Here is a 27,613-nt window from a genome sequence, read left to right as displayed (position 1 = left end):
TACCGGCACTTTAAGAAGAGCTGACCTCTGCTGGAAGCTGGATGCAGAAAGCAGGTGGTTCTGTAGCTGGAAGCAGATGAATCCAATGAGGATAGGACAGTCAGGCTACACCGCAGGTGGAATGCTGGTGCGGGTCTCTTTAGTGGAGGTTTGGAGATAGGAACTGGAACCTGGAAAACAACCACAGGAGAGAGACAAACTGGAACTAGGTTTGACAACCAAAGCACTGACGCCTTCCTTGCTCAGGCACAGCATATTTATACCTGCAGCAAGGAAGGGGTTGGCTAGGCAATTATGCAGATTAACAATACAGACAGCAGATTGGTGGAAATGATCAGATGACAAAATCCAAGATGGCTGCGCCCATGCAGACACTTGGAGGGAAGTTTGGTTTGTAATCCATGTGAGAATTGAAACAGCAATGGCGGCGCCGGCCACAGGAGACAGGAGACGCCAGACTGATGATTGCACATCTAAACCACGCGGGCACAGCGGAGGCCGCGGCTGACGTAATCGCCACTCTGACACTCTGCATGCAGGAACTCAGGGACAGCGGTGGAGGCCGCGGGGAACGCCATTCCAGATGTAACATGGCGCCGCGGTGACCGCGTCTCAGAGTGACAGGAGAGGAGGCAGGAATGTGGACATCAGTGTAACGGATGGGATCCGGTCCTGGAACGCTGAGCCAGCCTCAGGAGGCATCTGAAGGGTAAGTAATGGCGTCCAGATACCCGGATCGTGACAGCACCCCCCCCTTTAGGAGTGGCCCCAGGACACTTCTTTGGCTTTTGAGGAAACTTGGAATGGAATCTCCGGACCAAGGCAGGAGCATGGACATCAGAAGCATTGGTCCATGAGCGTTCCTCAGGGCCGTAACCCTTCCAGTCAATAAGATACTGTAGTTGACCGTAACGGTGACGTGAGTCCAGGATCTTGGCCACTTCATACTCAACGCCTCGTTGAGTTTGGACTTTCGGAGTTGGAGGAAGTGAGGAATGAAACCGATTCAGGATCAGCGGTTTCAACAGGGAAACATGGAATGTCCTGGGTATTTTTAAGAAGGGAGGTAACTGAAGTCTGTAAGCAACAGGATTGATGACTTGTTCAATTTTAAAAGGACCGATGTAGCGAGGTGCAAACTTCATACTGGGAACTCTTAACCTCAAATTCTTCGTGGATAACCATACCCGATCACCCACCTTGAGAGCAGGAACTGCTCGACGCTTCTTATCCGCAAACTTCTTGTACCTGAACGATGCCTTGAGCAGAGCTGATCGTACACTCTTCCAGTTATTTGCAAACTGATGCAAGGTGATATCCACTGCTGGAACAGAAGTTGCTGGAAGCGGTTGGAACTCAGGGACTTTAGGGTGGAATCCAAAGTTAGTGAAGAATGGTGTTGAAGAAGATGAGGAATGATACTGGTTGTTATGACAGAACTCGGCCCAGGGAAGTAATTGAACCCAGTCATCTTGAGAGGAAGACACATAGATGCGGAGGAAGGCCTCCAAGTCCTGATTCACCCTCTCAGTTTGACCATTGGTCTGAGGATGGTAAGCCGTGGAAAACTTTAGCTTGACTTGGAGGACTTGACATAAACTTCGCCAGAATTTGGCTGTGAATTGAACTCCTCGATCTGAGATAATTTCTTCAGGAAGACCGTGGAGTCGGAAGATCTCTTGTATGAATACTTGAGCCAACTTGGAAGCTGACGGAAGACCGGTGAGAGGAATGAAGTGCGCCATCTTGGTGAACCGGTCAACTACCACCCAGATGGTATTGAACTTGTTGCACATGGGTAAGTCTGTAATGAAATCCATCGACAAATGGGTCCATGGTCGACGGGGAACGGATAGTGGAACCAGTTGCCCCGCAGGCGACTGGCGGGATACCTTATGTTGGGCACACTTTGGGCAAGATGCAATAAACTCCATGACGTCCTTTTTCAGAGTTGGCCACCAATAGGACCTAGAGATAAACTCCAGGGTTTTTTGGATACCTGTATGTCCGGCAAAACGGGAAGCATGGGCCCAATGCATGAGCTTCTTCCTTAGCATCGGCTTCACAAAACTTTTCCCTGGTGGGGGCGTAGAGTCCATCCCTACCGTGGAGAATGCCAACGGATTTATAATAGGATGCTTGTCTGAAGACTCTGACTCATTTTCTTGCTCCCATGAGCGGGAAAGGGCATCGGCCTTGCGATTCTGAGAGCCCGGACAGAACTGGAGCTTAAAGTCGAACCTGGAAAAGAAAAGTGCCCATCTGGCCTGACGAGGATTGAGACATTGTGCGCCTTTCAGATATAAAAGATTCTTGTGGTCTGTAAGTATGGTGATTGAATGAGAAGCTCCCTCCAACAGATACCTCCACTCTTCTAGAGCGAGCTTGATGGCTAGCAACTCCTGGTCGCCAATGGCATAGTTGCGCTCAGCTGGGGAGAACTTCCGGGAGAAGAAACTGCAAGGGTGTAAATGACCATCTTTAGCCCTCTGAGATAACACTGCTCCTACTCCAACGGAGGAGGCATCCACCTCTAAGATGAAAGGGGAGTCGATGTCGGGCTGTTTCAGAACTGGTGCTGAGATGAACCGCTGTTTTAAAAGATGAAAAGCTTGCGTAGCTTCTTCAGACCACTTGGACGGGTTAGCACCCTTCTTAGTTAAAGCAGTAATAGGCGCCACAATGGTGGAAAAGTCTCGTATAAACTTTCTGTAATAATTGGCGAACCCTAAGAACCTCTGGACCCCTTTGAGGGTTAAGGGTATCGGCCAATTCTGGATTGCTTGTAGTTTCTCAGGATCCATCTCTAGTCCGGAACCGGACACAATGTAACCTAGAAACGGAATGGACTTGACTTCAAAGACGCATTTCTCTAATTTGCAATAGAGATGATTGACACGGAGACGGGACAGAACCTCTTTTACCCAAAAACGATGTTCCTCTAAATTGTTAGCAAAAATGAGGATATCGGCCCTCATTCCGAGTTGTTCGCTTGCAAGGCGATTTTAGCAGAGTTACACACGCTAAGCCGCCGCCTACTGGGAGTGTATCTTAGCATCTTAAAATTGCGACCGATGTATTCGCAATATTGCGAGCACAAACTACTTAGCAGTTTTAGAGTAGCTCCAGACTTACTCTGCCTGTGCGATCAGTTCAGTGCTTGTCGTTCCTGGTTTGACGTCACAAACACACCCAGCGTTCGCCCAACCACTCCCCCGTTTCTCCGGCCACTCCTGCGTTTTTTCCGGAAACGGTAGCGTTTTCATCCACACGCCCATAAAACGCCGTGTTTCCGCCCAGTAACACCCATTTCCTGTCAATCACATTACGTTCGCCGGAGCGATGAGAAAGCCGTGAGTAAAAATACTTTCTTCATAGCAAAGATACTTGGCGCAGTCGCAGTGCGAATATTGCGCATGCGCACTAAGCGGAATTTCACTGCGATGCGATGAAAAATAATGAGCGAACGACTCGGAATGAGGGCCATCATCTAGATAGACCACGACATGACGGTATAAAATGTCTCTGAAGATCTCATTGACAAAATGCTGGAAGACAGCTGGAGCATTGCTCAATCCGAAGGGCATGACGAGGTACTCATAATGTCCGTCACGGGTGTTAAGGCGGTCTTCCACTCGTCACCCTCACGGATCCGGATGAGATTGTATGCACCTCTCAAGTCCAGCTTTGTGAAGATGGTAGCTCCGCTAACTCTATCAAAGAGCTCAGTAATCAGGGGTAAAGGATAGCGGTTCTTGATGGTAATGTCGTTCAAACCTCTGTAGTCGATGCACGGCCGCAGACCACCATCTTTCTTCTTTACAAAAAAGAAGCCTGCGCCGGGTGGAGAAGAAGAAGGTCGAATGAACCCCTTTGCTAGGTTCTCTTTAATGTATTCCTCCATAGAATGCGTCTCAGGCAGAGACAACGGATAAGTTCGGCCTCGAGGTGGAACCTTCCCTGGAACGAGATCAATCGGGCAGTCCCATTCTCTATGAGGAGGAAGGATATCAGCAGAAGCTTTACTGAACACATCCGTGAAATCTTGATATGGAGGAGGTGGAACATCAGACGACCTGGGGGAGGAAGAACAGACAGGCAATACTTTAAACAAACATGTCTCAGCACAGGAGGAACCCCATGCCAGAATTTGCGTAGTCGTCCAATCAATTGTAGGATTGTGAAGACGGAGCCATGGAAGGCCCAGGACCACAGGATGTGTGGCTCTTGGAATCACTAAAAAAGAAATAAGTTCGGAATGAAGAACTCCCACTCTCAGACGAACTGGTAGAGTCCTTAGAGAAATAACTGTATCAAAAATCTTGCTGCCATCCACGGCAGTTAAGGAAATGGATGAAGGAAGTCTTTCGGTGGGTAGGGACCACCGTTTAACATAAGCTTCGGTGATAAAGTTCCCAGCTGCTCCGGAATCAAGGAGGGCAATGACGTTCCGATAACGTTGAGCAATTTAGAGCGACACTGGGAGATTACAATCATGAGGAGATGGAGAGGAGATCATTACTCCTAGCCGGCCCTCTCCTGGGCGAGCTAGGGTTTGGAGTTTTCCCGAACGTTCGGGACAGGCATTGATGGTGTGAGACGGAGCTGCACAGTAAAGACAGAGAGACTCGGAGAGACGTCTTCGGCGCTCAGCAGGAGTTAAACGGGAACGGCCAATTTGCATGGGCTCATCTTTAGATGGTGACAGTTGGCGAGGAGGAGGAGCAGAAGATTTTGGAGCAGATGATCTTCCACGCTCAGTTGCTCTCTCTCTGAAACGTAAATCAACTTTCGTGCAGAGTGAGATTAGCTCATCTAACTTGGAAGGTAAGTCTCTGGTAGCTAACTCATCTTTAATACGCTCAGATAAGCCATGCCAGAATGCAGCATACAGGGCCTCGTCGTTCCATGCCAGTTCGGATGCCAGGATCTGGAACTGTATAAGATATTGTCCTACAGTACATGATCCCTGGCGTAAACGGAGAATCTCAGATGAAGCTGAAGTTACCCGGCCTGGCTCGTCGAAGATACGCCTGAATGTTGACACGAATGCAGTATAGGAGGATAGCAGGGTGTCGGACCTCTCCCATAACGGTGATGCCCAATCAAGGGCTGAGCCACTGAGAAGAGAGATAATGTAGGCAATTTTTGTACGGTCACTGGGAAAATTGCCAGGTTGTAGCTCAAACTGAATCTCACACTGGTTGAGAAATCCCCTGCAGAATCTTGGAGATCCGTCAAATTTTGCTGGCGTTGGAAGATGAAGACGTGGAGCAGAAATGGGTAAGGTGGGTGGGGTTATAGCTGGAGTCACTGTGGTTGACGCACCGGACGCGTCTGATCCACGGAGGGTTGTCTGAATCCCATCCAGCCGAGTAGAGAGATCCTGGAGACAGCGGATGATGTGGCCCTGTGCAGCCTCCTGATGTTCAAGTCGGGCTGCCAGTTCTTGCATCGGCCTAGCCGCTTGATCCTGGTCTCCGGCTGGATTCATATGGTCAGTGCTTACTGTCACAACTGAGGGCCTGAGCTGACGGGAGGCAGCCTCAGTTGTAGGGGCTGAGGTATAGTGGAACCTGGGTGGTTGTATCAGACCCCTAGACATGTAAGTAACATGTAACAGAATTGCCCGAAGGCGTGACCACGACAACCAGGATAAAAGTCAATGATGTTTATTTATGACAAAACTCCGTAACACAGCAGTAGTAAAAGAAAACATAAAAATCAGCAGAGAATAAATACAGTTCCTGGGTACTACAGGGTGGCAAGGGCCACAGGGCTCTGGTAGTGTGAGATAGTTCTTATAATCTTCTAGTTGGAAAGTCCTTACCAGGCCCGACTGTAGCAATGGAGATAGCCCAGGATCGTACCAGCTGGTGTTCCAGGAAAAGCTGGGCTGCTGTGGATAAAACGGCTGCTGTGGGTACTGGCTGGAACCAGACTGATGTTGGCACGGAGTGGGTACTGGCTGGAACCAGTCAAATAATAAATGTAGCTTGAGAGCGATGAAATATGAAGTGATGTTTGGAGATTGAGAGTGGTGAAATTATAATGCCGGTGATAAATGATAATATGCAGAAAAGGGTACCGGCACTTTAAGAAGAGCTGACCTCTGCTGGAAGCTGGATGCAGAAAGTAGGTGGTTCTGTAGCTGGAAGCAGATGAATCCAATGAGGATAGGAGAGTCAGGCTACACCGCAGGTGGAATGCTGGTGCGGGTCTCTTTAGTGGAGGTTTGGAGATAGGAACTGGAACCTGGAAAACAACCACAGGAGAGAGACAAACTGGAACTAGGTTTGACAACCAAAGCACTGACGCCTTCCTTGCTCAGGCACAGCATATTTATACCTGCAGCAAGGAAGGGGTTGGCTAGGCAATTATGCAGATTAACAATACAGACAGCAGATTGGTGGAAATGATCAGATGACAAAATCCAAGATGGCTGCGCCCATGCAGACACTTGGAGGGAAGTTTGGTTTGTAATCCATGTGAGAATTGAAACAGCAATGGCGGCGCCGGCCACAGGAGACAGGAGACGCCAGACTGATGATTGCACATCTAAACCACGCGGGCACAGCAGAGGCCGCGGCTGACGTAATCGCCACTCTGACACTCTGCATGCAGGAACTCAGGGACAGCGGTGGAGGCCGCGGGGAACGCCATTCCAGATGTAACATGGCGCCGCGGTGACCGCGTCTCAGAGTGACAGGAGAGGAGGCAGGAATGTGGACATCAGTGTAACGGATGGGATCCGGTCCTGGAACGCTGAGCCAGCCTCAGGAGGCATCTGAAGGGTAAGTAATGGCGTCCAGATACCCAGATCGTGACACAGGAGTGTCTATGGGCCTGAAATTGGGGTCCATTAAGGTTCAAATTTCGGCCCTGTCAATTTTCTTCCAAAAAGAACTAGCTTCAGTTCCTGAAGTTCAGACGTTTGTAAAAGGGGTACTGCATATACAGCCTCCTTTTGTGCCTCCAGTGGCACTTTGGGATCTCAATGTAGTTTTTGGGTTCCAAAAGTCACATTGGTTGAACCACTTAAATCTGTGGAGTTAAAATATCTCACATGGAAAGTGGTCATGCTGTTGGCCCTGGCCTGGGCCAGGCGCGTGTCAGAATTGGCGGCTTTATCCTGTAAAAGCCCTTATCTGATTTTCCATTCGCAAGGGCGGAATTGAGGACTCGTCCTCAGTTTCTCCCTAAGGTGGTTTCAGCGTTTCACCTGAACCAACCTATTGTGGTGCCTGCGGCTACTAGGGACTTGGAGGACTCCAAGTTGCTAGACGTTGTCAGGGCCCTGAAAATATATGTTTCCAGGACGGCTGGAGTCAGGAAATCTGACTCGCTGTTTATCCTGTATGCACCCAACAAGCTGGGTGCTCCTGCTTCTAAGCAGACTATTGCTCGTTGGATTTGTAGTACAATTCAGCTTGCACATTCTGTGGCAGGCCTGCCACAGCCAAAAATCTGTAAATGCCCACTCCACAAGGAAGGGGGCTCATCTTGGGCGGCTGCCCGAGGGGTCTCGGCTTTACAACTTTGCCGAGCAGCTACTTGGTCAGGAGCAAATACGTTTGTAAAATTCTACAAAATTGATACCCTGGCTGAGGAGGACCTGGAGTTCTCTCATTGGTGCTGCAGAGTCATCCGCACTCTCCCGCCCGTTTGGGAGCTTTGGTATAATCCCCACGGTCCTTACGGAGTCCCCAGCATCCACTTAGGACGTTAGAGAAAATAAGAATTTACTTACCGATAATTCTATTTCTCGTAGTCTGTAGTGGATGCTGGGCGCCCATCCCAAGTGCGGATTGTCTGCAATACTGGTACATAGTTATTGTTACCAAAAAATCGGGTTATTGCTGTAGTGAGCCATCTTTTCTAGAGGCTCCTCTGTTATCATGCTGTTAACTGGGTTCAGATCACAAGTTGTACAGTGTGATTGGTGTGGCTGGTATGAGTCTTACCCGGGATTCAAAATCCTTCCTTATTGTGTACGCTCGTCCGGGCACAGTATCCTAACTGAGGCTTGGAGGAGGGTCATGGGGAGAGGAGCCAGTGCACACCAGATAGTCCTAAAGCTTTCTTTAGATGTGCCCAGTCTCCTGCGGAGCCGCTATTCCCATGGTCCTTACGGAGTCCCCAGCATCCACTACGGACTACGAGAAATAGAATTATCGGTAAGTAAATTCTTATTTTTCTCTTGCATCCCATAGTGGTGTGCAGGAAAGTATGGCACTGTTGGGATACTGTATTCTGTCAAGATGTGTACTGCATACCTCCCAACTGTCCCAATTTTCACAGGCCAGTCCTGTTTTTCGGGACTGTCCCGCTGTCCCACCCTCGGGCTTCAGTGTCCCGTGGTAGGGTTGGAGCAGTTGGGAGGCTCCTGTCACGCAAAAGACGCTATTCATGGGAGACAGAGGGACTGGGGCATCTCGTCGGGATCCCGGCTGTCTTAATACCGACCACCGCAATACCGGCGAGGTAGGTGATCCCCCCCTACGGGTGTCCACGACACCCATAGAGGGAGAACAGAACCTGTGCCACCGAGCCCGCAGCATGGCAAGCACAGCGAGCCCGCAAGGGGCTTCATTGCACTTGCCCCCCTGCCGGCATTCTGCCGCATGGTATGCCGGTGTCAGTGTACTGACATTAAGCATCCTGTGCGGGGGGGATCACATAACGATCCCATACCAGCAGCTCATAGAGCACTGTACATGCCCCCACAGTGAAGGAAAATGGGGGCATGCAGTGGCAAACGCAGGATTTCTAGATGGGGGTTTCCAAATGCAGTACACTCTGAGGAACATTGGAGCAAGTGTGGGAGTCTGGGGGAGTGGCAGAAGAACCTAGTAATGACTCTGGGCATTAATGTAAACATTAACCTATTTATATACTGGATACTAAATTGAATACAGTATTAATATTTAACGCTATAGATTGTCTATAGTATAGGCTGTATCAAACAAATTTAAATAATAAAAATAAGTGGTCAGGAAAAGGTTAAACATACCATAATAATTAAATACGCACACATAATAGAACCAGTAGAAGACAGAACTGCATTTTCTAAGCACATATTCTCCCACCTCATGGTAAGGCTCCTGTCTCTTCTTCCTGACAGCCACTGTCTGGTCCAGTGCACTGATTGAGATCCACACACACACAACACATTTTGTAGAAGAAGTTACTACCACTGGGCACGTGTAACAGCTCTGATCTGTCCCTTAAGCTGCATTCATGCTCTAGTAATCGTATTATATACCATTGCTATTATTAACAGTCATTAGGTTGACCATTGAAGGTCGACAGTTGCATTAGGTCGACAGGCACCAGGTCGACATGGGCGTTAGGTCGACATGTACTAGGTCGACAGAGGAAAAGGTCGACATTAATTTTTTTTTGTTTTTTTGTGTGTCGTTTTCTGCGTAAAGTGATGGGGGAACCCCACTTAGTGCACCGTGTTCCCTCACATGGCTCGCTTCACTCGGCACAACCTATATATACTAGCTGGAGTAGCCGGCGTTGCCCGGGATTTTAAGAATGTCTGTTTACAAAAATAAATTTAAATATTAAACACACAGTATAAATAACATTGTAGGTAGCTGAATACCCGTGCTTGCTACGGGATGAGGATGGTAAATTAGAATGATAGTTGTTCGTTAATTTACGTTGGTTGGAGATCTAGTATATAGGCATATCTTGCTTCCCTGACGCACTTTGTGTAGTGGCCGAACCCCTTTTTGGTCCCCCAAGGGACCCTGCTCTTCCCACTATACAACTCTCAGTCTGTGGCTTCCTGCTGCCTACATTCCCCTCCTCACATCATGTCAGTGCCCCTGTGAAATTATCGATTTTTTTACAGTTTCTTATATAGCGCAGCACATCATGTATCTCCTGATATACTTTGTGCTGCTGGGGGACCGTGCTACTTCCACTATATAACTCTCAGTGTGTGGGTTCGTGCTACCTGCATTCCCCTCCTCACATCATGTCACTGGCCCTGTCACATGCAGCCCTGTCATCACTGATATATCATGCATGTCCTGATATAGTGTGTGCTGCTGGCCCACCCCTAGCGGTGCTAGTGGTGTGTTACCCCCCACAGTGTTTGTTCCCAGAGTGTAAGTAATATGTGTAGCAAGGTTGGTGTAAATTGCTCCAGGCTTTCCAGAGTTATGCTGTGTGCTGAAAAACTCTGTGCTGCTGCCTCACCCCTAGGGGTGCTAGGGGTGTCTTACCCCCACAGTGTTTGTTCCCAGCTTGTAAGTCATATGTGTACTAAGTTTGTTGTAAATTTGTCCAGACATTCGGGAGTTAAGCTGTCTCCTGAAATACTCTGGGCTGCTGTCCCACCCCTAGGAGTGCTAGGGGTGTCTAACCCCCACAGAGTTTGTTTTCAGATTGTAAGTCAGATGTGTACCAAGTTTGGTGTAAATTGCTCCAGGCCTTTCACAGTTTTGCTGTCTGCTGACATACTCTGTGCTGCTGTCCCACCCCTAGGGTTGCTATGGGTGTCTGACCCCCGCAGTGTTTGTTTGCAGAGTGTAAATCATATGTGTACCCAGTTTGTTGTAAATTGCTGCAGGCATTCCAGAGTTATGCTGTCTGCTGAAATACTCAGTGCTACTGCCTCACCCCTAGGGGTGCTAGGGGTGTCTTCCCCTCACAGTGTTTGTTCCCAGATTGTAAGGCATGTGTGTACCAATTTTTCAGTACATTGCTCCAGCAATTCCGGAGTTATGATGTCTCCTGAAATACTCTGTGCTGCTGTCCCACCCCTAGGGGTGATAGGGGTGTCTAACCTCCACAGAGTTTGTGCCTAGATTGTAAGTCAGATGTGTACCAAGTTTGGTGTAAATTGCTCCAGGCCTTCCACAGTTTTGCTCTCTGCTGACATACTCTGTGCTGCTGTCCCACACCTAGGGGTGTCTTCCCCCCACAGTGTTTGTTCCCAGATTGTAAGGTATATGTGTACACATTTTGGAGTACATTGCTCCAGCAATTCCGGACTTATGCTGTCTCCTGATATACTCTGTGCTGCTGTCTCCCCCCCTAGGGATGCTAGGGATTTCAAAGTGTTTTAGTGTCTGCAGCAGTGTTTTAATATGCTTGTATGTGAAATTTCACGATCCTCGCTTGTAAACTGTGGATTTGTATAGAAAGACAGAAGGACGGATTTTCGCTTTTATATAGTAGATATATATATATTCACACATTACGGTTTAGGCATGGCAGTCAAATGAATGACGATCAGCTGAGGTGCGAGGCACTGACCTTGGTTGTCCTGGCTGTTGGTCTGTATGAAGGAGGACAGCGGATGCTACCAATGAAGATGCAATCCTGCATGATGTAGTGACTAAAGCGGCCGGTCACTGCTAGCTGGGAGAGGGGGCAGAGCAGCTTGTGGTTGGGGAAGCCCTTGCCGCCCAGCTAAAGGTGCTACCTCCAGGTCATGACCTCCTCTTCGGCAACAACTTGCGTGGCTTGCGGTCCAGACATAGGCGGATCATCGGGTCGGGGAGGGAAGGGGCGGAGCGAGCGCCAATGCAGGAGGGGGAGGCGGGGACAGGACTCAGACATGCGGCTCCACTCCAGCACCCGACCCGGCAGATCCGACATCGGATGAGCATGGAGCGGCGAGCGCAACACAGTCCTAGCGGTCATACCCACCCGGCGAGCGCAATACAGTCCTGGCTGTCATACCCTACCAGCGAGCGCAACACAGTCCTAGCTTTCATACCCTTCTGGCGAGCGCAACACAGGCCTGGCTGTCATACCCTTCATTTTTTCGTTCCACTCAGCGTCGCCGCCCCTCAAGTGCCGCCGCCCATAGGCAGCTGCCTAAAGCTGCCTAGTGGTGGCGCCGGCCCTGCGCGACGCAGTCCTTGGCCTCACCACTCCCAGAAAATGGGGCAACAGCCCCCCCCCCCATTCAGCAATGCTGGCAACCCCCCCCCCCCCCCCCCCGCCCCCCAACGCCTCTGCCTGAGGCGAACGCATTACTGAAATGCGATCACAGGTCCTGTTTTGCGTATGTGCACAAGCTTAATTCAGTGAAACTGGTGTTTTCTAGGAGGTCAGACTTTTGCACACTGCACATTATATGATTATTACACCTGCTTGCAATCCTAAGTGCGCTGCTAGTTGTGACAGCTTCCTGTAATATCAGTTGTACGTCTAGCAGTCTACTTACCTTGTAACATCCACTTAAATTGTTGGATGTTGTCCATCCTTCCGCGCATGATGGTTCTGCTGTTGTCGTCGGGGCAGGAGGTGGTGTCACACCCAAAGCATATTTCTTGCAGACGTACTTAGCTTTCTCATCACAGCTGACAACGTCCCACAATCCACCCTTGTTTCCAGTTCTCATAACTACACAGCCTTGTTTTCTTCCTTCAAAGTTGATATTAATGTTATGATATTAATAGGATGTACTGTAACTGTTACTAGTGGCAACAACAATCATGTCCAAAATTCACAAACCAATCTACTTGTGCAAAATCTTCAGCTGTGTCACTCTGATCTACCTGGTGAGAAACTGTCTGTGTGTATGTATATATATATATATATATATATATATATATAGTGACCTTTTGCCACTAGCTCCCCATCCCTCAAAGAATCAAATTCAAACTCCTCTCACTCACCTGCAAAGCCCTTAATCACCTTTCTCCTCCATACATCTCCGGGCTCATCTTGACTCACATTACTGTACCTCCCCCACTGCCAGTGGCGCAACAGCAAGGCAGGGCACCCTGTGCTGGCCCCCCTAAACCCATGCTGTCACGCCTTGGGAGTGGGGCCTCCGGCACTAATTATTATTATTACCAGTTATTTATATAGCGCACACATATTCTGCAGCGCTGTAGGGCACTGCATTCTAAGGACACTCTGGGTGGCACTACAATAGCACCACTGGCTGCAGGATGCCATTCCAGGCACCCTGCAAGTCACATACAGTTGCCATGTGTGACTGCACCACTCGCACACCTCTAGTTACGGCCCTGCCCACCTCTTCACTCGCCCAATGTCTGCATCTTCTCCTCTTATTTAAGCACTTCCTCCCACTCTTGGCTGCAGGATTTCACCAACAAACTCTGAAATGCCTTCATATGCCCTTAAGACTCATCTCTTCACTCAAGCCTCCCACCTCCCATACAAATCTCTGCTTTCCCCGCCCTATTCACATATATACAGCTATCATATCCCTTGTGATAGCATATAAATAAATATTATATAGCATAACTGGGAGAAAGTGCAGTGGATGTGGAGTTGTTAAACTGCACGTGTCTATAGATCGTAAAGTATGAAAAAGTTAAAAAATTGAAAAAAGTTAAAAACTTATGTCGACCTAATGCATGTCGACCAATAGTGGTCGACCTAGACACTGTCGACCTAAGTGTGGTCGACCGAGAGACCGGATACCGTCTATACAGAGCTGTTTAATGCTCTCTTGAACTTTTTTGGATGGTTATGTATTTTTATTTGAAAAAATGTAACTAGAAGTAACAGTAAAACAGGGAGATGTATCAAGCCATGGAGAAGTTGCCCAAAGTGAACATCCAGCTCTGTCATTTCATAGACTGTACTAAATAAGTGACAGAAGCTGATTAGTTGCTTTGGACAACCGCCACTTTTTCTATTTCCCAGGCTTGATACATTTCCCCCAAATCTTAAATATATATAGGATATGGCTTAACATTGGAACAACAATGCTTTTATATAATAAAGTGCCTAAACACAAAAGAGTTTTATATATATATATATATATATATATATATATATATATATATAATACAACAGTTATACCCTTATCCTGCGCTGATAAATTGCTGCCTTTCCTAATTCGATCCTTCTGTTAGTCAGGACCAAAACTACACACCACCAAACAGTGAATCAGGAGGCGCTAGTTTCACTTTCCAGTTATTACCAGCAATTGCATTGACCACATATGATCATAAATAACAATTTATTAAAAGCACATTTACACAAACAGAGATAACCCTTTCATATACACAGTTAAAATTTGTGCCATAAATGAAATGAAGGGTAGTATAAGGCCCTTCAACCCTGACGCGTTTCGTCCACATAGAACTTCTTCAGAGGGATGGTCAAAGAAGCTGGTAAAAAACACATATTTAAATGAATGTATGAATAAACATACATGATTTTCTCAATCAACATTAAATAAGCAAAATTAATCATACAGATAAGGAGAGATGAGGACATTGAGTAACAATACAATATATCAGGAGATGGACATTCATAAATACTAGCAAAAAAGTGTCTTTGAAGTTCCATATTGATGGTATATACAGTGGTACAATGATGATACAAAACCAGAAATATAAGGCAATACATACCTATACAATCAATTCAGATATTGACAATCTGTGAAATGGTCAGGCTCACCACACCATTTAGAATTCAAATTATTCGCACAGTTCTAGAATACAATTTGATGTGATTATTTTACACAAAAAAATATAATGGAAAAAATACCAGTATGAACTATCCATATAACTTACTTATAGATCCACTGGACCTCTATTCCCAATATCTATGGGTCTGTGAAAGATGTAAATCCTATTTGAATACCCTAAATGGAGATAGTATCCATTAATTTATTTTTAGGCAAAAAATTAGTATATCAATAAATAAAAAATAAATAATAAAAAATAAAAATAAAAATAAAAATAAAAATGTAAACAAAAATAAAATAAAAATAAAAATAAAAACAAAAATAAAAATAAAAAGTGAAAATTAAAAATAAAATAAAAAATAAATAAAAAAAGAAGAATATATGTATATAAATATATACATACCTACTATAATAATATTAAATATCCAACCAACGGGAGAATCCACCAAAGAAAGTGGCCTATGATAAATTAAATCAAACTTAACATCAATATCTGATACCCATATCATATTATTAATGTTATAACTCCTACCTAAAGTGAACCTATACTTACACAATCCTGTGTGTTCATTAGTGATCTCCCAATGTGATAGTGACTAGTGAGTGAAAATGTGGGACTATAAATACCCTGGACTATCATTACCTCACTTCCTGTTTTAATTAACCAATGAAGATTGTAATATGAAATTAGCCTTAATTAACCCCTTAAAAATGATTCAAAACAACCCTTGGTTTATATAATGTTTAGAAACTAGTACAAGTGCTATTTTAATAGAAGTAAGTGTGTTTTTAAACAAAAACGGACCTAATTAAGGACCTATATAATACCGGATATGACATCATCTCCGAACTAAACAGGGCCTAAATGTGTTATAGATCACTAAAAAACTATATAATGGGGCCGATGAAATTTATATTGTGTCACACCACTAACTAGGGCGCCCAGCTTATGCTCCATTTTACTGTCTAAACCGCGGCAACCAACTACTGTTGGAATTGCGGAGATCGCCCGTGCGTTCCAGCCACGGCAGCGGTGGAACGCACTTCCTGGTAACCAAACAGGAAGTGACGCGTGCGTTCCATCCGCAACCGTGGCGGAACCTTATGCGTTCCACCCACACTCGCGATGGAGCGCAAATTTACCCTCGCCCTACGGAAAGCCACTACATTAAGGCAGCCATCCTAAAACTTAGAAAGTGACCCAAACGCAGTCCCCCACAACTGATTGTTAACATATATCATGTGCCCTTACTTTATTATTCCCTTAAGTGACCTCATTAATTAATGAGATGTAATGATGACGTATATCCCTATAAATAATAAAAAAGAAAAAAAGTGATAATAGAAAAAAAAATATTAATAAATAAACAAATAAATATATAAATAAATAAAATAAATAAAAATAAAACATTAATGAAACTCCATAGATTGTTTAGTAATTTAACAGTTCATACCGGTATCTTTCCCTTACAGAATCTCATTAACATTTTAAATAAATTCAGTATATTCCAATATATATGCATAGATACCAATTACAAGTTATAAGAAAGAGACAATATCTAATCCTTCATTAAGTCCCTTAGGTGATAACGTATTTAGGGTATATATCCAAAATGTTTCTCTCCGTGATAATGCCAAATCCCTATCACCACCTCTGACATGCGGTTTAATGAGCTCCACTATAGTAAATTTCAAGCTCTTTATGTCTGAATTATGTTTCTCAGAGAAATGTCTAGGAAGATTGTGAGTGGTTACTTTGTTCTTAATACTTCTTAAAATGTTCCTGTATTCTTAATTTAGCCTGTCTTTTCGTTTTTCCTATATAAGACAGGCCACACCCACAGTCTATCTTATAGATCACATACTCAGTAGTGCAGGTGACCCTGTCTTTAAGTTTATACAGGTACCCATTGTCCATTTTGACTTGAAACTGGGATCTAACCATATGTTTACAGCATATACAATGCTGACATGGGTAGCATCCCCCCCGACTTGATGATTTTGTACAAGTATCACTAATCGGCTTCAGCCGACTAGGTGCCAATATATTTTTAAAATTATTGGCTTTCCTATAGACCATGTTCGGTTTCTTTGGTAAACTTGACCCCAAAATAGGGTCTTTGAGAAGTAAGCCCCAATGTCTTTCCATAATTCTTCTAATTGTTCCTACATCACGACAATATTGCGTGATGAAAGGTCTAGTGAATTGTTGGGGACGATCTTCAACTTTCACTTTCTCTATAATAAGTTCATCCCTATTGCGACATGCGGCCCGTTCTCTAGCATCATCTATCAAGCCCGGACTGTAACCCCGTTCAATAAATCTTTTCCTTAAGACATTTGTTTGCTTCCAATAATCAACTGTTCTACTACAATTTCTCCTTATCCTTAGAAATTGAGAGAACGGTACTCCCTCTTTCCATGCGGGATGATGGCAACTAGACATAGGAATAAAACTATTAGCGTCTACTTCCTTAAAAAAAGTACTGCTGATGACCTTGCCGGATTCAGAACCTTTCAACTCAAGGTCCAAATATTCTATAGAGGACCTACTGAACTTATGTGTAAATTTTAAATTAACATCATTGGTATTTATATGCGAGATGAAATCCATTATACTTGAATCATCCCCCTGCCAAATAAATAAAAGATCATCAATATATCTCCGGTAATATTTTATATGTGCTTTCTCAAATGCCGTTCCATAGATGAAATTGCCCTCCCATTCACTCATGAAAATATTAGCGTAAGAGGGTGCAAATTTGGTACCCATAGCCGTACCTTGTTGTTGTAAATAACAGGAGCCTTCAAATTCAAAAAAATTATGCTCCAAGATAAATTTAATACATTCAATGATAAAGGAGACTTCTTCAGGAGACTTAAGGGGATCTTTACTTAGCACATTAAGAACAGCTTCCATACCCTTTTTGTGGGGGATAGAAGAATACAATGCCTATACATCTACTGTGATCCAACAATCACCTTCTGTCCATACATAATTATTAAGTGTTCTAAGAACACTAGCAGAATCTTTCAAATATGACTTAGAATTTTTCACATAAGGTTGTAGTTTGATGTCTATATAATGAGAGACATTAGCCGTTAAGGAATCAACCCCTCCAATGATAGGGCGCCCTGGTGGGTGATCCTTATTCTTATGAACTTTAGGGAGTTGGTAAAAAACAGGAACTACAGGCTGTTTATTATTTAAATATTCAAGTTCTTGCTTACAGATCAAATTCGAGCTATTAGCCTTAAATAATAGCGTCTGTAAAGACTCCTGAAATTCTACCAAAGGACTGTGATCTAACTTTACATACGTATCTGTATCATTCAATATCCTATAGGCTTCATCGGTATAGGCTTGGCGATCTTGCAGAATGACCGAGCCCCCCTTATCTGCTGCCTTGATGATTATGTTCTGATTCTTTTTAATATCCTTAATAGCCTTAATTTCATGAGAGCTGAGGTTATGATTGTACCTTTTGTCATAAACTTTCATAGCTCTAAAGTCATCTCTTACTGATTCGTAAAATATTTCCAGGTAATTACCTTTGGATTCGACAGGGTAGAATTTTGAGGGAAGGGAAACAATAGGTTTTTCCTTAGGTATATAGGACAATTTAGGAACTGAATTCTTTAGAAAATGTCTTTGGACAGTTAATTTTCTAACAAATTTATTCAAATCTATGAACAAATTAAATTTGTTCACAGTTTCTTCTGGGGCGAATTTTAGGCCTTTTTCTAAAACCGAGACCTCGGCTGTAGAAAGTTCCTTCTTTGAAAGGTTAATGATCCCTGTTGTATTTTGTCCTGACCTGGGGGTACTTTCCTTTTTCTTGGGGTTTGATCTTCTGCCTCCCCTTCCTCTTCTCCCTCTTGAAACCCTCTTTTGATACCTTGGGGGGGTGTTCATCCTCACATACTGTTCCTCCATGTGAGGCCTTCCAAACTGGTGTAGCTCCCTTCGTTCCCCTAAAAAATGACCCTGTTTCCTAAATGGGGAGGGTGATCTCAATGGTGCATATCGATTATATCTATATGTCCTTTCATCACGTCCCTCTCCATATGAGGGAAATCTTTCCCTTCTCTCAGAAACAAAGCCCTTCCTCTGATTGCCAATGGGACGATTCGCCCACCTTCCTTCATAGGGAGAATCCCCCTTATATCTGTTCCACTGTCTACTTCTCACTACTTGCCACTCAGATCTCTTAGGATCATTGCCCCTATAGGTCATATCTACTTTCCTCTCAAAGTTCGACCAGTCTCTTACCTTACCATTAACATAATCACTCTTGTCCCTAAGGATTTTTTTATGTTTGCTATTGATGATATCATGTTCTAATGTATCAAGTTTGTGTTGCAAATCATTAGCATCCCTTTTAAATTCCTCACTAACAACAAACTTCTCCATGACTGACTCTAATCTAGAAATTTCTTCGTCAATCTTAATTAGTTCCTTTTTTCTCTCAGTAATGATTAAACCCATAAGTTTTGCAGAACATTCATCTAAAATAGTATTCCAATTGGACATAAAGGTATCCACATTATTTCCGAATGTGGGCTTTTTAATAATTCTAAGTCCTCTAGGGACCCTCCCCATCTCCAAATATTTCTCTAGGGTGGTGATATCATACCATCCTTTTAGCTCTTTTGTAGCCAATCTTTCCATAGAATTTAGATATCCGAAATAATCCTCATCATTCTCCTCAAATATAATTTCCTGTTCATCATCAATAAAAATCTGTCTAACGTTCTGTAACCTTTTGGTCTCAATTTCTAAGGATAAGGAGAAATTGTAGTAGAACAGTTGATTATTGGAAGCAAACAAATGTCTTAAGGAAAAGATTTATTGAACGGGGTTACAGTCCGGGCTTGATAGATGATGCTAGAGAACGGGCCGCATGTCGCAATAGGGATGAACTTATTATAGAGAAAGTGAAAGTTGAAGATCGTCCCCAACAATTCACTAGACCTTTCATCACGCAATATTGTCGTGATGTAGGAACAATTAGAAGAATTATGGAAAGACATTGGGGCTTACTTCTCAAAGACCCTATTTTGGGGTCAAGTTTACCAAAGAAACCGAACATGGTCTATAGGAAAGCCAATAATTTAAAAAATATATTGGCACCTAGTCGGCTGAAGCCGATTAGTGATACTTGTACAAAATCATCAAGTCGGGGGGGATGCTACCCATGTCAGCATTGTATATGCTGTAAACATATGGTTAGATCCCAGTTTCAAGTCAAAATGGACAATGGGTACCTGTATAAACTTAAAGACAGGGTCACCTGCACTACTGAGTATGTGATCTATAAGATAGACTGTGGGTGTGGCCTGTCTTATATAGGAAAAACGAAAAGACAGGCTAAATTAAGAATACAGGAACATTTAAGAAGTATTAAGAACAAAGTAACCACTCTCAATCTTCCTAGACATTTCTCTGAGAAACATAATTCAGACATAAAGAGCTTGAAATTTACTATAGTGGAGCTCATTAAACCGCATGTCAGAGGTGGTGATAGGGATTTGGCATTATCACGGAGAGAAACATTTTGGATATATACCCTAAATACGTTATCACCTAAGGGACTTAATGAAGGATTAGATATTGTCTCTTTCTTATAACTTGTAATTGGTATCTATGCATATATATTGGAATATACTGAATTTATTTAAAATGTTAATGAGATTCTGTAAGGGAAAGATACCGGTATGAACTGTTAAATTACTAAACAATCTATGAAGTTTCATTAATGTTTTATTTTTATTTATTTTATTTATTTATATATTTATTTGTTTATTAATTTATTTATTTTTTTCTATTATCTCTTTTTTTCTTTTTTATTATTTATAGGGATATACGTCATCATTACATCTCATTAATTAATGAGGTCACTTAAGGGAATAATGAAGTAAGGGCACATGATATATGTTAACAATCAGTTGTGGGGGACTGCGTTTGGGTCACTTTCTAAGTTTTAGGATGGCTGCCTTAATGTAGTGGCTTTCCGTAGGGCGAGGGTAAATTTGCGCTCCATCGCGAGTGTGGGTGGAACGCATAAGGTTCCGCCGCGGTCGCGGATGGAACGCACGCGTCACTTCCTGTTTGGTTACCAGGAAGTGCGTTCCACCGCTGCCGTGGCTGGAACGCACGGGCGATCTCCGCGATTCCAACAGTAGTTGGTTGCCGCGGTTTAGACAGTTAAATGGAGCATAAGCTGGGCGCCCTAGTTAGTGGTGTGACACAATATAAATTTCATCGGCCCCATTATATAGTTTTTTAGTGATCTATAACACATTTAGGCCCTGTTTAGTTCGGAGATGATGTCATATCCGGTATTATATAGGTCCTTAATTAGGTCCGTTTTTGTTTAAAAACACACTTACTTCTATTAAAATAGCACTTGTACTAGTTTCTAAACATTATATAAACCAAGGGTTGTTTTGAATCATTTTTAAGGGGTTAATTAAGGCTAATTTCATATTACAATCTTCATTGGTTAATTAAAACAGGAAGTGAGGTAATGATAGTCCAGGGTATTTATAGTCCCACATTTTCACTCACTAGTCACTATCACATTGGGAGATCACTAATGAACACACAGGATTGTGTAAGTATAGGTTCACTTTAGGTAGGAGTTGTAACATTAATAATATGATATGGGTATCAGATATTGATGTTAAGTTTGATTTAATTTATCATAGGCCACTTTCTTTGGTGGATTCTCCCGTTGGTTGGATATTTAATATTATTATAGTAGGTATGTATATATTTATATACATATATTCTTCTTTTTTTTATTTATTTTTTATTTTATTTTTAATTTTCACTTTTTATTTTTGTTTTTATTTTTATTTTAATTTTAATTTTATTTTTGTTTACATTTTTATTTTTATTTTATTTTTTATTATTTATTTTTTATTTATTGATATACTAATTTTTTGCCTAAAAATAAATTAATGGATACTATCTCCATTTAGGGTATTCAAATAGGATTTACATCTTTCACAGACCCATAGATATTGGGAATAGAGGTCCAGTGGATCTATAAGTAAGTTATATGGATAGTTCATACTGGTATTTTTTCCATTATATTTTTTTTGTGTAAAATAATCACATCAAATTGTATTTTAGAACTGTGCGAATAATTTGAATTCTAAATGGTGTGGTGAGCCTGACCATTTCACAGATTGTCAATATCTGAATTGATTGTATAGGTATGTATTGCCTTATATTTCTGGTTTTGTATCATCATTGTACCACTGTATATACCATCAATATGGAACTTCAAAGACACTTTTTTGCTAGTATTCGTGAATGTCCATCTCCTGATATATTGTATTGTTACTCAATGTCCTCATCTCTCCTTATCTGTATGATTAATTTTGCTTATTTAATGTTGATTGAGAAAATCATGTATGTTTATTCATACATTCATTTAAATATGTGTTTTTTACCAGCTTCTTTGACCATCCCTCTGAAGAAGTCCTATGTGTGCCTTCATTTCATTTATGGCACAAATTTTAACTGTGTATATGAAAGGGTTATCTCTGTTTGTGTAAATGTGCTTTTAATAAATTGTTATTTATGATCATATGTGGTCAATGCAATTGCTGGTAATAACTGGAAAGTGAAATTAGCGCCTCCTGATTCACTGTTTGGTGATATATATATATAATAAGATTTTACTCACCGGTAAATCTATTTCTCGTAGTCCGTAGTGGATGCTGGGAACTCCGTAAGGACCATGGGGAATAGACGGGCTCCGCAGGAGACTGGGCACTCTAAAAGAAAGATTAGGTACTATCTGGTGTGCACTGGCTCCTCCCTCTATGCCCCTCCTCCAGACCTCAGTTAGGATACTGTGCCCGGAAGAGCTGACACAATAAGGAAGGATTTTGAATCCCGGGTAAGACTCATACCAGCCACACCAATCACACCGTATAACTCGTGATACTATACCCAGTTAACAGTATGAAATATAACTGAGCCTCTCAACAGATGGCTCACAATAACCCTTTAGTTAGGCAATAACTATATACAAGTATTGCAGACAATCCGCACTTGGGATGGGCGCCCAGCATCCACTACGGACTACGAGAAATATATTTACCGGTGAGTAAAATCTTATTTTCTCTGACGTCCTAGTGGATGCTAGGAACTCCGTAAGGACCATGGGGATTATACCAAAGCTCCCAAACGGGCGGGAGAGTGCGGATGACTCTGCAGCACCGATTGAGAGAACTCAAGGTCCTCCTCAGCCAGGGTATCAAATTTGTAGAATTTAGCAAACGTGTTTGCCCCTGACCAAGTTGCAGCTCGGCAAAGTTGTAAAGCCGAGACCCCTCGGGCAGCCGCCCAAGAAGAGCCCACTTTCCTCGTGGAATGGGCTTTTACTGATTTAGGATGCGGCAATCCAGCCGCAGAATGCGCCAGCTGAATTGTGCTACAAATCCAGTGAGCAATAGTCTGCTTAGAAGCAGGAGCACCTAGTTTTTTGGGTGCATACAGGATAAAAAGCGAGTCAGTTTTCCTGACTCCAGCCGTCCTGGAAACATAAATTTTCAAGGCCCTGACTACGTCCAGTAACTTGGAATCTTCCAAGTCCCTAGTAGCCCCAGGCACTACAATAGGTTGGTTCAAGTGAAAAGCTGATACCACCTTAGGGAGAAACTGGGGACGAGTCCTCAATTCTGCCTTATCCATATGGAAAATCAGATAAGGGCTTTTACATGACAAAGCCGCGAATTCTGACACACTCCTGGCCGAAGCAAAGGCCAATAACATGACCACTTTCCACGTGAGATAATTCAGATCCACAGTTTTAAGTGGCTCAAACCAATGGGGGGTAATTCCAAGTTGATCGCAGCAGGACATTTTTTAGCAGTTGGGCAAAACCATGTGCACTGCAGGGGAGGCAGATATAACATGTGCAGAGAGAGATAGATTTGGGTGTGGTGTGTTCAATCTGCAATCTAAATTGCAGTGTAAAAATAAAACAGCCAGTATTTACCCTGCACAGAAGCAAAAAAACCCACCCAAATCTAAGTCTCTCTGCAAATGTTATATCTGCCCCCCCTGCAGTGCACATGGTTTTGCCCAACTGCTAAAAAATTTCCTGCTGCGATCAACTTGGAATTACCCCCAATGTGATTTCAGGAAACTCAACACCACGTTGAGATCCCAAGGTGCCACAGGAGGCACAAAAGGGGGCTGAATATGTAGCACTCCCTTTACAAATGTCTGAACTTCAGGTATTGAAGCCAGTTCTTACTGGAAGAAAATCGACAGAGCCGAAATCTGGACCTTAATGGAACCCAATTTTAGGCCCATAGTCACTCCCGACTGTAGGAAGTGCAGAAAAACGACCCAGCTGAAATTCCTCTGTAGGGGCCTTCCTGGCCTCACACCACGCAACATATTTTCGCCAAATACGGTGATAATGGTTTGCGGTTACTTCTTTCCTGGCTTTTATCAGCGTAGGAATGACTTCCTCCGGAATGCCCTTTTCCTTTAGGATCCGGAATTCAACCTCCATGCCGTCAAACGCAGCCGCGGTAAGTCTTGGAACAGACAGGGCCCCTGCTGTAGCAGATCCTGTCTGAGCGGTAGAGGCCATGGGTCCTCTGATATCATTTCTTGAAGTTCTGGGTACCAAGCTCTTCTTGGCCAATCCGGAACTCCTCGCCTTCTTATTATTCTCAGTACCTTTGGTATGAGAGGCAGAGGAGGGAACACATAAACCGACTGGTACACCCACGGTGTCACTAGAGCGTCCACAGCTATCGCCTGAGGGTCCCTTGACCTGGCGCAATATCTCTTTAGCTTTTTGTTGAGGCGGGACGCCATCATGTGCACCTTTGGCCTTTCCCAACGGTTTACCAACAGTTGGAAGACTTCTGGATGAAGTCCCCACTCTCCCGGGCGTAGGTCGCGTCTGCTGAGGAAGTCTGCTTCCCAGTTGTCCACTCCCGGAATGTACACTGCTGACAGTGCTAAGACGTGATTTTCCGCCCATCGGAGAATCCTTGTGGCTTCTGCCATCGCCATCCTGCTTCTTGTGCCGCCCTGTCGGTTTACATGGGCGACTGCCGTGATGTTGTCTGATTGGATCAGTACCGGCTGGTTTTGAAGCAGGGGCCTTGCCTGACTTAGGGCATTGTAAATGGCCCTCAGTTCCAGAATATTTATGTGTAGGGACGACTCCTGACTTGACCAAAGTCCTTGGAAATTTCTTCCCTGTGTGACTGCCCCCCAGCCTCGAAGGCTGGCATCCGTGGTCACCAGGACCCAGTCCTGTATGCCGAATCTGCGGCCCTCTAGAAGAAGAGCACTCTGCAGCCACCACAGCAGAGACACCCTGGTCCTTGGAGACAGGGTTATCAGCCGATGCATCTGAAGATGCGATCCCGACCACTTGTCCAAGAGGTCCCACTGAAAGGTTCTTGCATGGAACCTGCCGAATGGAATTGCTTCGTATGAAGCTACCATTTTTCCGAGGATTCGTGTGCAGTGATGAACCGATACCTGTTTTGGTTTCAGGAGGTCTCTGACTAGAGATGACAGCTCCTTGGCTTTCTCCTGCGGGAGAAACACTTTTTTCTGTTCTGTGTCCAGAACCATCCCCAGGAACAGTAGGCGTGCGGAAGGAACCAGCTGTGGAATGTTTAGAATCCATCCGTGCTGTTGTAGCACTTCCCGAGATAGTGCTATTCCGACCAACAACTGCTCCTTGGACCTCGCCCTTATAAGGAGAATGTCCAAGTACGGGATAATTAAAACTCCCTTTTTTCGAAGGAGTATCATCATTTCTGCCATTACCTTGGTAAACACCCTCGGTGCCGTGGACAGTCCAAACGGCAGTGTCTGGAATTGGTAATGGCAATCCTGTACCACAAATCTGAGGTACTCCTGGTGAGGATGGTAAATGGGGACATGTATGTCCAGGGATACCATGTAATCCCCCTCGTCCAGGCTTGCAATAACCGCCCTGAGCGATTCCATCTTGAACTTGAATTTTTTTATGTATGTGTTCAAGGATTTCAAATTTAAAATGGGTCTCACCGAACCGTCCGGTTTCGGTACCACAAACAGTGTGGAATAGTAACCCCCTCCTTGTTGAAGTAGGGGCACCTTGACTATTACCTGCTTGGAATACAGCTTGTGAATTGCCTCTAGCACAGCCTCCCTGCCCGAGGGAGTTGTCGGCAAGGCAGATTTGAGGAAAACGGCGGGGGGGAGACATCTCGAATTCCAGCTTCTACCCCAGAGATACTACTTGAAGGATCCAGGGATCCTGTGAGCGAGCCCACTGATCGCTGAAATTTTTGAGGCGGCCCCCCACCGTACTTGGCTACGCCTGTGGAGCCCCCGCGTCATGCGGTGGGCTCAGAGGAAGCGGGGGAAGAATTTTGATTCTGGGAACTGGCTGACTGGAGCAGCTTTTTCCCTCTTCCCTTGTCTCTGTGCAGAAAGGAAGCGCCTTTGACCCGCTTGCTTTTCTGAAGCCGAAAGGACTGTACCTGATAATACAGTGCTTTCTTAGGCTGTGAGGAAACCTGAGGTAAAAAATTTTCTTCCCAGCTGTTGCTGTGGATACGAGGTCCCAGAGACCATCCCCAAACAATTCCTCACCCTTATAAGGCAGATCTATGTGCCTTTTAAAGTCAGCATCACCTGTCCAGTGTCGGGTCTCTAATACCCTCCTGACAGAATGGACATTACATTAATTCTGGATGCCAGCCGGTAAAATATCCCTCTGTGCATCCTTCATATATAAGACGACGTCTTTAATATGCTCTTATGTTAGCAAACTAGTATCCCTGTTTTACAGGGTCACAGACCACGCTGCAGCAGCAATATCTGCAGGTCTCAGTCTAGTACCTGAGTGTGTAAATACAGACTTCAGGATAGCCTCCTGCTTATTATCAACAGGTACCTTCAAAGTGGCCGTATCCTAAGACGGCAGTGCCACCTTTTTTGACAAACGTGTGAGCGCCTTATCCACCCTAGGGGATATCTCCCAGCGTAACTTATCCTCTGGCGGGAAAGGGTACGCCAACAGTAACTTTTTAGAAATTACCAGTTTCTTATCGGGGGAACCCACGCTTTTTCACACTTCATTCACTCATTTGATGGGGGAACAAAACACTGGCTGCTTTTTCTCCCCAAACATAAAACCCTTTTTTAGTGGTACTTGGGTTAATGTCAGAAATGTGTAACACATTTTTTATTGCCGGGATCAAGTCACGGATGTTCCTAGTGGATTGTGTATATGTCTCAACCTCGTCGACACTGGAGTCAGACTCTGTGTCGACATCTGTGTCTGCCATCTGAGGGAGCGGGCGTTTTTGAGCCCCTGATGGCCTTTGAGACGCCTGGGCAGGCGCGGGCTGAAAAGCCGGCTGTCCCATAGCTGTTACGTCATCCAGCCTTTTATGTAAGGAGTTGACACTGTCGGTTAATACCTTCCACCTATCCATCCACTCTGGTGTCGGCCCCACAGGGGGCGACATCACATTTATCGGCATCTGCTCCGTCACCACTTAAGCTTCCTCATCAAAACATGTCGACACAGCCGTACCGACACACCGCACACACACAGGGAATGCTCTGACTGAGGACAGGACCCCACAAAGCCCTTTGGGGAGACAGAGAGAGAGTATGCCAGCACACACCAGAGCGCTATATAATGTGGGGATTAACACTATAACTGAGTGAATTTTCCACAATAGCTGCTTGTATATACAATATTGCGCCTAAATTTAGTGCCCCCCCTCTCTTTTTAACCCTTTGAGCCTGAAAACTACAGGGGAGAGCCTGGGGAGCTGTCTTCCAGCTGCACTGTGAAGATAAAATGGCGCCAGTGTGCTAAGGGAGATAGCTCCGCCCCTTTTTCGCGGACTTTTCTCCCGCTTTTTTATGGATTCTGGCAGGGGTATTTATCACATATATAGCCTCTGGGGCTATATATTGTGATTATTTTGCCAGCCAAGGTGTTTATATTGCCCTCAGGGCGCCCCCCCCCCCCCCCCCCAGCGCCCTGCACCCATCAGTGACCGGAGTGTGAGGTGTGCATGAGGAGCAATGGCGCACAGCTGCAGTGCTGTGCGCTACCTTGTTGAAGACAGAAGTCTTCTGCCGCCGATTTTCCGGAACACTTCTTGCTTCTGGCTCTGTAA

General features: G+C 44.4%; 1 protein-coding gene across 1 annotated transcript in view; it reads right to left on the bottom strand.

The window, feature by feature from the left end:
• LOC134927294 (macrophage mannose receptor 1-like) overlaps positions 1-27,613 on the bottom strand; it is a 407,906-nt gene that overhangs the window by 213,792 nt on the left and 166,501 nt on the right. The window contains exon 12 of the mRNA XM_063921539.1: positions 12,197-12,396. Coding sequence (XP_063777609.1) covers positions 12,197-12,396 — 200 coding nt within the window. The remainder of the gene's footprint in view (positions 1-12,196; positions 12,397-27,613) is intronic.

The sequence above is a fragment of the Pseudophryne corroboree genome, chromosome 5 (genome assembly GCF_028390025.1).
Source record: "Pseudophryne corroboree isolate aPseCor3 chromosome 5, aPseCor3.hap2, whole genome shotgun sequence".
NCBI classification, from domain to species: domain Eukaryota; kingdom Metazoa; phylum Chordata; class Amphibia; order Anura; family Myobatrachidae; genus Pseudophryne; species Pseudophryne corroboree.
Note: the sequence above shows the minus strand (reverse complement) of the source record. Positions and strands in the feature narration are given on the sequence as shown.